The 14,924-nt window shown below is 44.6% G+C and overlaps 1 protein-coding gene and 1 long non-coding RNA gene across 2 annotated transcripts; one reads left to right on the top strand and one right to left on the bottom strand.

Moving 5' to 3' along the window:
* Positions 1-334: 334 nt before the first annotated feature.
* ATP5MF (ATP synthase membrane subunit f) lies at positions 335-4,021 on the bottom strand. Its single transcript, XM_083585971.1, has 4 exons — positions 3,869-4,021; positions 2,668-2,775; positions 1,406-1,522; positions 335-504 (listed from the first exon to the last, which is right to left on the bottom strand). Exons 1-4 carry the CDS (start codon positions 3,882-3,884, stop codon positions 476-478), a joined length of 270 nt encoding a protein of 89 aa, XP_083442097.1. The 5' UTR covers positions 3,885-4,021; the 3' UTR covers positions 335-475.
* Positions 4,022-4,749: 728 nt separating this feature from the next.
* LOC310749307 lies at positions 4,750-6,851 on the top strand. Its single transcript, XR_014541554.1, has 3 exons — positions 4,750-5,315; positions 5,954-6,064; positions 6,767-6,851. It is a non-coding gene; the product is annotated as an uncharacterized lncRNA (long non-coding RNA).
* The last annotated feature ends 8,073 nt before the right edge of the window (positions 6,852-14,924 follow it).

Raw genomic sequence — 14,924 nt, 5'->3', positions numbered from 1 at the left:
GAAACCAAAGGAAAGAAGCTATACTATTTCACTTTGGTTTTGTTGCTAGGGCCAGACTGAGCCTACCTCTAAAATGCACACAGCTTCAGTCACCTGAACTAAATTACTCTGCAGACTTGAGTAAGTTCCAAGGATGTCATATAGTCTCTAGATTTTGTTAATAGCACTGACTATGTCTAATGCTCTTTACTCCTTCTCCTTACAACTTCAGGCAATTATTCACTCATGGGCTGTGGTTAACAATCCCTTCAAGCACCAACTTAATGTACACTCCCGTGCCCGCTGTGGGATCAATTTGTTTGTTACCTTGCAGTGATCAAATTAGTTCCATCAGTCACAAGGAAAGTAGATATTTTATTATTGGTCACAGAATACACTGTTGAGTCTAGAAGGTAAGAGCCAATCTGCATTCAGTTGAAGCAAACTCACTACGAGTCGCAGTATGGCAGCTTGTATTCTTCTGGTCCATCAAGCTTCAGTGATACTTCCTCCAGCGATCATGCTCTGAATAGCCAAAACAAACAGCTGCTGTCTTTTGGATATTAGTATATGGAAATGCATCCTTCATTTAAAAGGTTTATCCCATATTTCCATGTGTGTTCAAAACAGCTTCTAATTACCATGACAAAGCTAAACAATGACATACAATATACGATCATTAACCAAATACCTGGGGAAAATGGGTTTTACCTAACGCCTGACAGCAACATGGCATCCAATTAAACATTCAGGTTCCCAACAGTAAGCAGCTACATGCATCTGGGAAAATTACAAATTTCCTATGAACACAACCTCCCCATTTCTCCAGGACAAGTACTCAGAGCTATACTTTGGCCATGTAAGTTCAATTTAGGTATCCCAAGAAACTTTAGTAGTTCCAAAAGGAAGAGAGAGAGTGCAACAGATGCAATCCACCATAGGTCGGGGCATGAAGCATGAGCAGAAAATCAACAGAACACATGCCTTTCCCTAAAAGCATTAACAATTCTCCTCTCAGAGGACTTACAGTACAATCGCATCTTACGCAGGGAGATATACGCATATATGCAAAAACTGCTATACTTGAACCACCCATTAGTGTGCTTACATTTCCAGAGCCAGTGCACTGAGTGGGCCTTGTCCCCCAAGCAAGGCCATCACATCATGTTGGCTCTGGAAGCCTGAGGGTGGTCATGCAAGTTCTTGTGGGAACCTGGGACAGACCCACAGTATCTTGCAAGAGCACCCCAGAGCCTGCCTGCTGAGCAGGGCTTGCCCAGTAAGCAAGGGAGGGAGGTTAAAAGATCTCTGCTTTGCATGCATTTATCATGTAAAGTTGAAATCGTGCAAGATAAATGTGCGAAAGATGCGACTGTACTGTATTTACTGCTGCTTTTTAGGTATACACAATGAAAGTTTTACTCACTTATATGGTCGAAGCTCCACATGTAGCTGAGAACCACATAGGCAGTTAGCATCATGGCGACGCCACCAATGCCTGGTTTTTTCACATCAATGTACTTTTTGACAAATCTGTCATAGCCTAGTGAAAAAGGAGCGTAGTCTTAGCCATACAGATAGCAGAGGAACACCTAGTAGTGATAAGTGACAGCTACACTAAAAAGCTAACAGAATAAGGAAATGAAGTCTTCAGCCCAAGATCACTACTTTTGCAGCCTGTTGTTTAGTTCCATTGAACTCAGTGGCCTCAATGAGACCTACCTTTCTAGCTAGTGTACTTCGGCTTATAGCCCAAGTAGGAAATTTATCAAAAATCAGGATTTTACAACAAGGCTGTACCATTTAGTTTATCTAAACACTTTAAAATGGCTACATTAAGACATATGCTTAAGAACAAAGAGAAAGGGACAGAACTCAGGTTAGAGCTGCAGCTCTGTAGAACAACAAATGTTTTGCAAAAGGCCTTGCGTTCAATTCCTTCCTGTCCAAGTAACTGGGCTCGGAAATAAAAACCTGCTTGAGATGTTGCAGAACTACTGCCAGCTCTACATGGGGTAACAGCCCTCTGGTTTTTTATTCATAAGCAGCTACTGCCTCTGTATGTTTTTATGCTACTCCTGTTGATTTTGCAGTTTTTAGTATATGCTTGTTTTTTGTTTGTTTTCAACTGAAGGGTGGTGTACAAGTCCTTTAAATAAGTAGGAACGAAGGCCAGAAACTGCCTGTTCAGGGTTGTAGTTCTGTGTTCATTTATTTGAGTGTGCCAATGAGCATAGTGGAAGTTAGTCAAGAGTCGAAATGCAAAGGATCTGGCTGCAAGACTGAGGAGACTTGTGGCTCAATCCTTTGTCTTTTTACTCTTATGCTACTAAATTCAATAGAAATATACTCCCAAGTATGTATTTGGATCACACTGTGAATGCATCAAGTGGGATTAAAAATCTGAAGGTGGATCACAACTAGACTTTCAAACCCCATGAAGCCTTTATTTCGTTGGCAAATTAAGAGTATTTCAATGGAAAGTGTGATCTGTTGTACACTGAATCCTGCCAGTGTTTCTCAGGTATAACACTATTGGCAGAAACCTAATAGGAGACTTCTGAAACCCTAGTTATCTGCACACAAAATGTTGGCGTTGAACAGATTAAATATTCAGCAAGACAATCACATGCATACAATTCCTGCCACAAACATATGCTCCACACCAGATGTTTCCCAGACACTCACCTCCTCGGATACTCGTAACAAACCCAGCTGGGGTGTAATCTCGAGTTGCTAACCAGTTTGGCAACTGCCCCACTTTTACATCCAGCAGCCTCATATCTTTTACTGGAACTAAGAGAAAAAAAGAATGTGAGGGTGGGTATCTGCTATGACTTACCCATCCCTATTCCGAGGAGGAGGAACAAGTGGTAACATAAGGTTCTCCCCCCCCCCCACCTCCCCTCGGAGGTGACCACCAACTTCCAACATCTTCAGAAGATGAATAGGCAAATTCATGGAGAAGAAAGCTATTGGTGGCTTTTAGCCACCACAGCTATGGCACAGCCTCATCGGTTGGAGGCTATAAATACTTCCCAATACCAGTTACTGGAAACTGTAGGGAGGGAGAGTTGTTCCTGCTTGCAGGTTCCCCAATAGAGGCATCTGCTTGGCCACTGTAAGAACAGGATGCTGGCCTAGGTGGGCCATGATCCGTTAGATCAGACATGTCCGGCCGGCCGGCCGTGATCTACAGGACCTATTTCCGTGGGCGTCGCGTTGACATTTATTTTCTCCAAGCCGGTGGGGGGGGGGAGAAGGTGGGCAGCCGATAGGTGGCTTTATCGCTGCGTGTGACTGTCAGCGATTTCTTGTAGCCCTCCTTAAAAAAACACTCAACAACTCTTCCCCCCACCCAAAAAGCTCAACATCTCTGGGCAACCCTCCCCCTAAAAAGATCAACAACTCTTTCCACCCACCCCACGCATGCTCCTCCTCCCTCCAACGACAATGGGTTTTATACTCCCAGTATTAAAAAGCTGCCAGATTTTTTAAATATTGGGTGTAGATAGCAGTCTCTTGGGAGTTGAACGTGCTTGCATTAGGTTATTCTTATGGGGTGGGGGGAAGGGGCGTTCGAAGCTTTGTCTGCCGAACTTCTCCCTGACACTGACACACAAATGCAAAGGAGAGCTGTTGGGGGGCAACAAAGAGGAAGGTTGGGGTGCGAAACGGTGGCCTTAAGGGCGAACCCCAGTGGCCTGGCGCTTGTACCCAGGGCTACATTGAGAAGGGCGTCTCTTTCTCAGAAGGCGCTTCTTTCTCCTTCCACAGAACAGCGGGGCGCTTCTTCTCCGGGAAATGGGAGCAAGTTAATCCCAGCACCGCCCAAGCCCTGACAGGAGCCGGGTCACCTTGGCGTCTCCCTCCCTCAAAAAGCGCTTACCGGGTCGGTCCGCCATCTTGAAGCCGCTGCAGCGTCTCCCTGCTCCTCCGCTCGCAAGGGCTGCCGGGAGAAGGTTGCGCGCGCGGGGGCTCGTGGGAAAAGAAGGTCGCCCTCTCCTTGGGCGGTGTAATGGGCGGGCCTGGCGAGGTGGGGGGAGGGGGGAGGGACTGGGCGGAGCTCGTTTGGGCGGGAAAGAGAAGCCAAGCGATTGGATAAGAGCGGGACGTTCTCCTCACAGGTGTCTTTGGCGACCATCCTTGGCGCGCGCGCCCTTGAGGAGCGAGATCCACTGAAGGCAGTGGGAGTTGCTTCCTGAGTAAACACGCATAGGGTTTCATATTCCGCTTTTTTTCTTTCCTGAAGGGGAGCCAGAACGGCTTTTCAGCTGAAAAATACCCCAGTCAAAGAAAACACACACAAAAGCAAAACCACCACAACAAAACAAGCCCAGAAACAATAAGCTCTCGCACAGAAAATACTCTCTTAATAAATGACTTAGACGAAATGTTTGTCCAAGCCACAATGAATTAATGAAATTTGCTTTTGAAACTGACCCCTCACACAAATACTTTTTTTTTTTTTAAGGTTTTAACAACTATTTTTCGTTACTGGTTGCTTAATTTCTGCTGACTTTTGTTGTGTTTTAACTTTTCAAAAGCCACCCTTAGTGCTGCAAAGTACGGCAAAGGACGGAGGAATATATTAAAATAATATTGCTGTTCTATATTTCTCCTTTTAATATAGATAAGTTGTGTAGCATAAAACTGCAAACATCGTAACACGATGCATTCTAAAACAACCACTAATCCAAAATATAAAAGCAGTAAAAAGGCACCTCACCTCCAAAAAAAGAGGAAAAGAATACAAAGGCATACCTTTTAAAGAGAAATGATTTTGAAGCATAATCTAATGATTAGCCAGTTCCGTTATTTTATTGCTGATTGATTTGTTCTGTATAAACGCTGGCTTCTGCTTTTATTTTTATTGCTTTTATTAGTCTTGGATGTTGGGGTTTGTTTGTTCAACCCTGATGAACAGATTGAAAGGCAGGATGTTAACATTTAAAAATAAATATTTAAAGTCATCCAAAATGATGAAGGGGATGGAGCAACTCTCTTAGGAGGAAAGGTTACAATATTCGGGGCTTTTCGGTTTAGAGAAAAGGCGAGTAAGAGGATAATAGAGGTTTGTAAAAATATGCATGGCATAGAGAAAGAGGCTACAGCATGTTTTTCTCCTTCTCTCATAGCACTAGAACTCGTGGGTATCCTGAATGTTGGATTTGAGACTGATAAAGCACTTCTTCATACAGCACACAGTTAAACTATGGAACTCACTGCCACAGGAGGCAATGCGGAGGTGGCCACCAACTTGAACGGCTTTCAAAGAGGACTAGACAAATTCAAGGAGGTGATAAGAAAATAAATGCTCCCTCAATTACATAAAGGCATATTGAACTAATAACGGGAACAGCCATGTTTCTTTTCTCTCCACTGTGAGGCCTTGAAATAAAATGCATCTTGATATAAAACGTATCCCCATGAGTCAAACCCCTTGCAACTATAAAGACATGTAACAGTTTGTTTTGCAACATTTTTATATTAAGTGCTTTGTAACAACTGATCGTCTTAAAGCTTGCAAAACAGTTTGCAGTTTACACTTGAAATCTATGCAACCATCTTTTGTTTGTTTGTTATATATATATATATATATGTGTGTAATTTTTATTTATGATTTCCTATTGTATACCTTTCAATAATTCTACAATCATTTTAACATTTCAAAATTTGACTTCCTTCCCCCTCTTTCTGCAGTTCCTAAAATTTGTTTTTTATATATATTTTTTCTGCATATTCCAAATTAACTTAATCATTTATTCATCTACTTTAAATGTGTACTCTTATAAAACAGTTATTACAACAATCCTGCCAATGTTCTTATCCATTTACAGTTTGTTTGTAAATATTCAATAAACCGTTTCCATCTTTTGTTTGTTAAATCCTTTTGCTCTTGCTAATGTCTTTATGATTCCTGCAAAAATTAGTCTGTGAGTTTGTGATTGTATTTTGTAAATCACCCCGTCAGGCATTGTCTCCAGCTATCAGTTTCCAGTCTCATCCTCTCACGACACCTAGGGGGATGGAAAAGCCAAAGATGAGCACAAAATCTTGTTGCCTCATGTCATCACTGAATCAGGTATGACTCACCTGTCTCACATGTACCTAATGTATGTTTGGCACGAGGGAGTGGGGAGCGTCAAAGGTAGGGCAGTTCATAAAAATCTTTTTTTTGAAAATGCCTGCTCCAAAGGTCTTATCTTTACTACACTAGGGATTAAATAGCTATACGTATCTGAAATTTCATGCGTATCAGTTAATATCTTGATCCTGCTCCACTGAATTGAAATTTCAGCCTTCACGACATAGGAAAACGGCCAAGTAAACAGCTATTTTCGTGGAGGAGGGTCAAGATATTAACTGATATGCATGAAATTTCAGATACAGTAGTACCTAGGGTTACATACGCTTCAGGTTACAGACGCTTCAGGTTACAGACTCCGCTAACCCAGAAATAGTACGTCGGGTTAAGAACTTTGCTTCAGGATGAGAACAGAAATTGTGCTCCAGCGGCATGGCAGCAGCAGGAGGCCCCATTAGCTAAAGCGGTGCTTCAGGTTAAGAACAGTTTCAGGTTAAGAACGGACCTCCAGAATGAATTAAGTACTTAACCCGAGGTACCACTGTATAGCTATATAATCCCTAGTGTAGTAAGATAAGACCTTTGGAGCAGGCATTTTTTAAAAAAAGTTTTTTATGAACTGCCCTAGTGAAAGGGGATATGAGCTCAGGGCTTATCTCAGTTCGCGGTTTTCTCTCTTTTGCCTGCCTGTGGATACAGAGAGGACCCTGTTGCAACAGTGTCCACACAGTGGGTTCCCTGGCTACTGACACCTTTCTAGAAGCAGGAACAAGTCACATGCTCAAGGGCTCTTTTGACCAGGTGTCACGAAAACCTTGATGACTTCTTCACCAGACTAATTACTCAGGAAGAAACGTGGGTCCATCCAAACAAAGGAAGCACTCTGCCTTACCACCTCCAAAGTAGGCACGTGTCCAACCGTGAGTGGGCAAGGTCCTGCTCACGGTCTTCTGGTACCAGCACGGAGTAGTGATGATGGATTTCCTGGCAACGGGTACCACGGTTTCCGGGACATACTACGCTTCACTGCTGCGGAAGGCCATCAAAGGTGAACAAAGGTGTCTGCCTCCTGCAGGATAACGCCCCGGTTCACAACTCACATGTTGCTCAGATGGAAGCACAGTCCTGTGGCTATGAAGTCCTTCCTCACCCCTTTATTCTCCTGACCTCGCACCATCAGACTTTCACCTCTTTCCAACCATGAAGTTATTTTTGAAGGGCAAGCTTTTTCCAGATGATGAAATGCTAATTTCTGGGCTCAAGTCATGGCTTCTGATGCAACCTGCTGATTTCTACAGATGAGGTCGCCACAGCTGTATAAAGCGATGGGAGAAGTGTGTGACTCTTGCTGGTAGCTATGTAAAAGTAAAGGGACCCCTGACCATTATGTCCAGTCATGGCCGACTCTGGGGTTGTGGTGCTCATCTCGCTTTATTGGCCAAGGGAGCCGGCATACAGCTTCCGGGTCATGTGGCCAGCATGACTAAGCCACTTCTGGCGAACCAGAGCAGCGCACGTAAACACTGTTTACCTTCCCGCTGGAGCGGTACCTATTTATCTACTTGCGCTTTGACATGCTTTCAAACTGCTAGGTTGGCAGGAGCAGGAACAGAGCAATGGGAGCTCACTCCGTCGCAGGGACCCGAACCGCCGACCTGCTGATTGGCAAGTCCTAGGCTCTGTGGTTTAACCCACAGCGCCACCCACGTCCCCTGGTAGCTATGTGGAGAAGGACTAATAACTGTGCCCCATTTCGTTTGTCTCAGTCTACAGGAAGTACGTCAGGGGAAATGTTTAATGAGCGCCTCTCGTACCTTGGCCTCGGTGGAGGTCTACGTGGCATCTTGGGGAGGGTTCTATTGACCGAACCTTTCCTGAGTTTCCTTTCCTCCGGGGCTATTGATGACTACTAGCCATGGTGATTATGGTCTGCCTCCACAGTTGGTGGCAGCAGTGCTCTTAAACACCAGTTGCTGGAAACCACAGGTGAGGATCGCGCTCATATGCTCAGATCCCATTGTGGCTTCTCATTGAGGCATCTAGTTGGCCCTTGTGAGAAACGGATGCTGGTCTAACTGGACCATTGGCTTAATCCAGAAGGCTCCCCTTACGTTCTGATGCAACCGCCCTGAATGCATGCTCTTGTTCTCTTGGCACACGTACCTCCTCCTCAGGGCCAAGATCTGGCCATTCTGAGCGCAGATCCATGCTTGATAATTCACACGTAGAGAAATTAAGGGTCATACAGGGACCTAATAGTGAGCAGATCCGCACTATTTGACAAATAGCCATTTCAGAGCACCCCAGCAGGTGTCAGCCTTGCTTAGAAAAAAAAAACAGCCTGTTCAGAAAAAGCTGTTAAATTTCTCCGGCTGCTAAGAGGCTCTGGAAAGGCTTGCGACATATGGATCTTTTTACTATTTACTTATTTCTTAAAATTGAGCTAGAGGTTGCTGCAAAGGGATAGGCCACTAGATAAATTTACATCTGAAGGAGGCTGTGCTACATGGCCGAAGAAGGCAAGTATTGCGATATTTCCTGCAATTAGAAACAATAAACCAATCAGTTAAAGATTCTGGGTCTTGCTGATAGTTTAGGTATTATAACTAACTGGTTTTTTTAATTATAATGGCTGTATCGCAGTTTTCATATTGTGTACTACCCTGTAATCTGTGTAAGAAAGGGTGGGGTGTTAGTAAGAAAATAATAGGAGTAGTAGGAACAACAACATAAACAACAAGAACTAGCATTGTTACAGGTGCCATATAATGCTTGTTCCACATTTGTAAGAAATCAATCATTTAGTGTGGTCACACTTTGAAAATCCCTGCCTATTCAAACAAGGCAGGTACCTTTACTGCACTGTTTTCAGTGCCTGCTAAAACATTTTTGTTTAGAGAAGCCTATCCAAATATGTAGTGCTGATGTGCGTTTTCATCTGTGTGTAGTTTATCACTAATTTATTTTATTTTTGAAATGTTTTCAATAGTTGTTTTTAACTGTTTTACATGTAATGTTATTTTTTATTCTTTTGAGGGCCCCCCCAATCAAGCAATAAATAAGTAAATAGACAACAACAGCTCTCAGTTGGCTTAATGTACATTCACATCACACAATTGTTTCCAAACAGGCAATGGTGGTCAGAACTCCCTGAGGGAAAATTTTCCTGCTATTTTTTAATTTCCCCTTGCAATATGAAACTTCCAGAAAACACTAGGGGCACTCTAAGCCAAAGCTTCCATTCAAACAGGCCAATGGTGAGATCCAAAGGGCTGGACCCCATTGGAGATCGTGTGCTCCCTAGAATAGGGATTTCTTCATTAAGGTGGCCTGTGGCATGTCTGTGAAAAGACAATTAAAAACCATGCAGCGTCTAGCACAGTGCATTACAGTTGCTGCACGAGGCAGGAAAAATTTGTGGTTTGCCAAGAACCTCAGCATTTTCTAGTAGCCCATGGCAGGTCGGATTTTGGGAACCACTGTCCTAGAACATCATATCCCCCAATAAAGAGCTGCAGATGGAGGTTTCTTAGTAGACAAGTTGATACTCAGCGCAACAGGGTTTCTCTGAAGGCAGAAAAGCTTGAAAGCTACTGGCTTAACCATCACCAATTTGTTGTGGGCTGTCAGATGTCAAAGGGTATGCGTGAGAATTCTGGTCCTCTGTTGCTTAAGATGCAGGAAATGCTTCCTGATGAAACTAGGATTTTTTTAATGGCTACCATGAACAAGTCATCTCTAGAGAGGTTATTGGACAGCTTTGACAACTGAGAGGTGTCCATATTTGAACATGGCTTTTCGTGGAATTTAGTGTACACAGCAAGTTTATCCCTCCCTTTTTTTTTTCTTCAGAAGATGGCCTGAGGGACAATTCTACATTAATAGCAACTCCTTTCAGAAGAAGCAATCTCTGCTCCCTGAGAAAACAGCTATTTTCAGGCAGGCCTGTTCTCGAGGAGCTGCTATTTTTAGCAAATTCTGTTTGGTGAAGGGGGGGGGCGTCTTTGTTTCTAAAAACCCACAGCCTTCCCCTCACTCCAGCGCTGGTAGCTGCTCCTTGTCTGACAATGAGCTATCCCTTGTGGCGCATATTAGTAGCCTGAGGGAAGTGTACAAAAAGCAGCAAGCCAAGCAAAGGCTAATGATGGAGGCGGAAGCCTTACGGAGTGCTCCTTTCTCAGCAGGTTCCATTAGTAAATGAAGTTTTCCTGAAGGGACCCATATTTGCTTTCAGTGTATTCCAAAACACGGCACTTAATCCTGTCATTCAACTTTCTTTAAAATATGCCCCTCCTAGCCATACGACTCAGATGTCACGAGCCACAGTGGCATACCCTCCAACATTTCTCCAATGAAAAAAGGATGTCCTGTTCCATAATACAGTCGTATCTCAGATCAAGAACGCCTTGCGAGCTGAACGTTTTGGCTCCTGAACGCCCCAAACCCGGAAGTGAGTGTTCCGGTTTGCAAACGTTCTTTGGAACCCGAACGTCTGATGGGGCTTCCACGGCTTCCGATTGGCTGCAGGAGCTTCCTGAAGCCAATCAGAAGCCGCGCCTTGGTTTCCGAACGTTTTGAAAGTCGAACAAACTTCCAGAACGGATTCCGTTCGACTTCCAAGGTACGACTGTAATAATACTTTTGTTATTTATACCCCGTCCATCTGACTGGGTTGCTCCAGCGGCTTCCAACATATAAAAAAACCTCATAAAACATTAAACATTAAAAAACTTCCCTATGCAGGACTCCCTTCAGATGACTTCTGCAGAATGTATAGTTACTTATATCCTTGGCTCAGGGGTCAAATAACTCCATACCCTCCAACATTTCTCCGATGAAAATAGGGGCGTCTTACAGAAAAGTGGGACATTCCGGGATCAAATTAGAGACTAGGATGGCTTCTGTAAATCTGGGACTGTCCCTGGAAAATAGGGGCACTTAGAGGGTTTGTTAACACTTCCTGAATTATCTCAGCAGGCATGTGGGTTGTGGGGAAGGGGTGTGGCTCAGTAATGAAACATCTATTACTACTATTACTACTGCAAAGATGGGAGAGAGGTACCTGAATGGTTTTTCTGGCTCAGGTTCCAGAATAGTTTGACTGGCCTTGAGTTCTACTGTCCTTGAACTGGAAGGAGGAAGATACATTTGCTGCTGTGCCTTAGGGAAGAAAATGTTGTGGGCTGGCTGTTCATACATAAGAACTACTGCATGCATTGATTAGAAACTGCTAGGATTGCAGTGAAATTTGTACGGCAGCGAGGGTGGTCAGTCTTTGGAAGCCAGGACAGAGCTAGCCTTGTCTCTGCCAAATCTGCTTCTCGCTCCTGGGTTGCCCTTTCCCATCTCAGACACGCCCCATCCAGGCTAGCCTTTCCCCAGCGGACAGCCTCTCTGGGGATGCAATCCGAAACCCAGTTTCATATCAGGCCTCTTGGATGGAGCATTGCATCCAGATGTTTTGGTGGGAAGCTACCTTTGAGAAAGCCCAAGCTCAGCGCCTCTGCCAAGGAAACGTCTCCATCAGTCAAGAGGTTGCTAAAGAAAAAAAGAGAGAAATCTTTTCTAAACTAGGCCGTGCTACATCTGACCACATCTGTGACACTTTGGTATCTTGCAAAAACAGGGTTGTATCCAGTGCTAGTCCTTCTCATTGAAATGAGTGGATCATAACTCAAGTACATTAATTTTAGTGGGTCTACTATGAGTAAGATTTAGTTGGATACAATCCACAATTTCCACTGGTCTTGCGGGGCAGGGTATAACTAGTTCTTGTGATCCTTATTTCAGTTATTAGCTTAGGGCCACAGCAGACATGGGAGCTCCAGAATGAGATCTTCCAGTTTTCAGTTTTTAAACTTGGTCATTCTGGCTGTTAATCCTATAAAATATGGCCCGCTTCCCCTAGCATAGGAAAGACCACACATTTGGTAAGTTTAAAATGGCTTACTTACAAACTTTCCAAAGATCAGGTTCATGTGCTTTTCCATACATCAGTCAGAAATCACAAGCAGTAAAACTTGATTTAGTTACAGTGGTGAAAGTTCCTAAATAATTGGTATAGGAATGCAAGAATGGCTTGTAAGAAACGATAAGGTCTGAGCTGCAGCAACCAGTTCAGAACCTCTTCACACGCAGAGCTTCTCCGGTAGACTGAGAGGGGAACAAAGGCCTGACTACCTTCCTCCCAAGGTAAGGGGGAGTGGCCTAGCTATGCCTGGCATGGTGTTAACCCCTTCATGCATTCATTAGACTTAAACATGTTGGTTATATGAGGCAGATTATAACACAGGGAAGAGGAATGGACTATCCTGAAAGAAAGAATGGGACCCTGAATGTGAGAATTCTGCTCTGCAAGAATTCCTGCAAGACCCACTTGCCACATTTTGAAACAAGTCCAAACGATGCTGCAAAAAAAGCACTTTTTAGTTCAGTTTATTATGAAGTTAAGCAGGTGCTGAAATCTCATCTCCTGCTGCAATCAGCAGGGCTTAAAATTGCTTCACTTTGGCTGGGTCGTGCACCCATCATGAGTAATATATACATATTCTTAACGTTTTTCATGGATGCCTCATTCTCGAGCATCTGAAAAGGCTTCACAGCATGAGCTGTTCCCAGTCATCTGCCCCTTGAAGTTAATTCTCATCCTCCAATAAACACTTTCTTCCCGTTTTCTTATGAGAGAGGGCAGGGCAATCATTGCTGGGGATCAGCAGCATGCTCTGGCCCACTTCACCTGTTACGAATGACCCACACAAAAAGAGAGCAGCATGAACAAGATAATCCCTGTGCATTATCACATCTGAAGCCTTACCAACAGGCTTTTCAGATTCTGTTTTCAGTTTCATGTACATGCCTCCAATTTCCACAATGGCTGATGTTTCTACACAGGTTTTTTTTTAAAATAAAAAAAAGTTTATAAATGTAATACTGACAATCTACTGTGGGTTAAATCACAGAGCCTTGCTGATCAGAAGGTCGACAGTTTGAATCCCCGTGATGGGGTGAGCTCCCATTGCTCGGTCCCTGCTCCTGCCAACCTAGCAGTTCGAAAGCACGTCAAAGTGCAGGTAGATAAATAGGTACCGCTCCGGCGGGAAGGTAAACGGCGTTTCCGTGCGCTGCTCTGGTTCGCCAGAAGTGGCTTAGTCATGCTGGCCACATGACCCGGAAGCTGTACGCCGGCTCCCTCAGCCAATAAAGCGAGATGAGCGCCGCAACCCCAGAGTCGGTCACGACTGGACCTAATGGTCAGGGGTCCCTTTACGTTTACTTTACATCTGGGATGGGGAAGCTCAGGTCTGGGGTGCCAGATGTAGCCTTCCCCATGTGTCATAGACTTGGGAATATGTGCTTGCTACTGAGGCTGTACTGCTGTTGGCCTGAATAAAGATCTCTTCCTTACTCTGAAATAAGTGTTGCCATTGTTGTTTTCTGGAAGGGGAGCCTGACAGTAAGAAGGCAGTGATTTCCTTTCCAATATCATCCAATTCATCAATATCAGCGCTGCTTGCATTCCCTTGCGGTTTGGTTTCTGCCAAATACTATGCTATTTGTTTCTCTGGCCGCTATGCAAGTTATGTAACTATTTACACAGTTTGCCTTCCTCTCAATGTAAAGGAAATCCCATAGTAACGATTAAAAAGTCATCAACTGCATATTATTTCCAGGCTTGAAACACACACGCACCAATGGGAATGAATACGGATTGTGCTGGGTGACTGATCTCCATTCCTGACCACAGAGAAGCACGCAGATTGCAGCAATTTCCAATTCCTTTCCTGTTTTCTTCACCGTTCTCCAACATCCTGACCCCGCGAGCTTTGCTCTCCTCAACTTGGGACGTTCGCAAGTGCCATCCTCATCGCTCCATGAGTCGGGCAAAAGGAACAGTCTGACTAGAGAGGAGGGAAGACTTTGATAACACTGTGTTCCACCCTCCATGCAGACTGTGACATTTCAATCTGTTTTAAACATCTGCTGTATCATTCCAGGAGCTTCATATTCAATGGCAGCCAAGGCGAGAGCTATTTTAATCCCTAATCGTTCATCATTGGGCCCTTTCCCATCCTTCCCTTGCACTCACTTTCTCTCTTCCCTCCCCTCTGTTTTGCCCCCTTCCCATCTGCTGCCCTGCAGGCACATGTCGGCAAGAAATGCCCAACTTCAGAAGCCACTGGGAAGCTCAACGGAGAGACTTCACCAACAGCAGGTCCCCAGTTAACATTATTTCAACAGCGATGAACATCAGGGAGGAAGGAAACGCTTGGCCAGACCCAAAATATTTTGCTGCCTGAGATGAAAAAGACAAGATGGTGACCCCCACATTCCTTGTACAGAAAATGACTGGCCTGGCCAGTTTGCAAGCTTGTGACAATCCCAGAATTTCCCCTCACTGCGAGAAGTGAAGTTGCAGGGTTATTAAAGGTAAAGGGACCCCTGACCATCAGGTCCAGTCGTGACCGACTCTGGGGTTGCGGTGCTCATCTCGCTTTACTGGCCGAGGGAGCCGGCGTACAGCTTCCGGGTCATGTGGCCAGCATGACTAAGCCGCTTCTGGTGAACCAGAGCAGCGCACAGAAATGCCGTTTACCTTCCCACCGGAGCGGTACCTATTTATCTACTTGCACTTTGACGTGCTTTCGAACTGCTAGGTTGGCAGGAGCAGGGACTGAGCAACAGGAGCTCACCCCGTCATGGGGATTCGAACCGCCGACCTTCTGATCGGCAAGCCCTAGGCTCTGTGGTTTAACCCACAGCGCCACCTGCGTCCTGCAGGGTTATTAGAAGGTTATTAATGGATGTTCTTCAGGAGGAAATCGAGAATAGAGGACAAGGTTTTGTGAAAGGCAGCTAG

The sequence above is a fragment of the Podarcis filfolensis genome (assembly GCF_964270895.1).
Source record: "Podarcis filfolensis genome assembly, chromosome: 14".
Taxonomy (NCBI): Eukaryota; Metazoa; Chordata; class Lepidosauria; order Squamata; family Lacertidae; genus Podarcis; species Podarcis filfolensis.
Note: the sequence above shows the minus strand (reverse complement) of the source record. Positions and strands in the feature narration are given on the sequence as shown.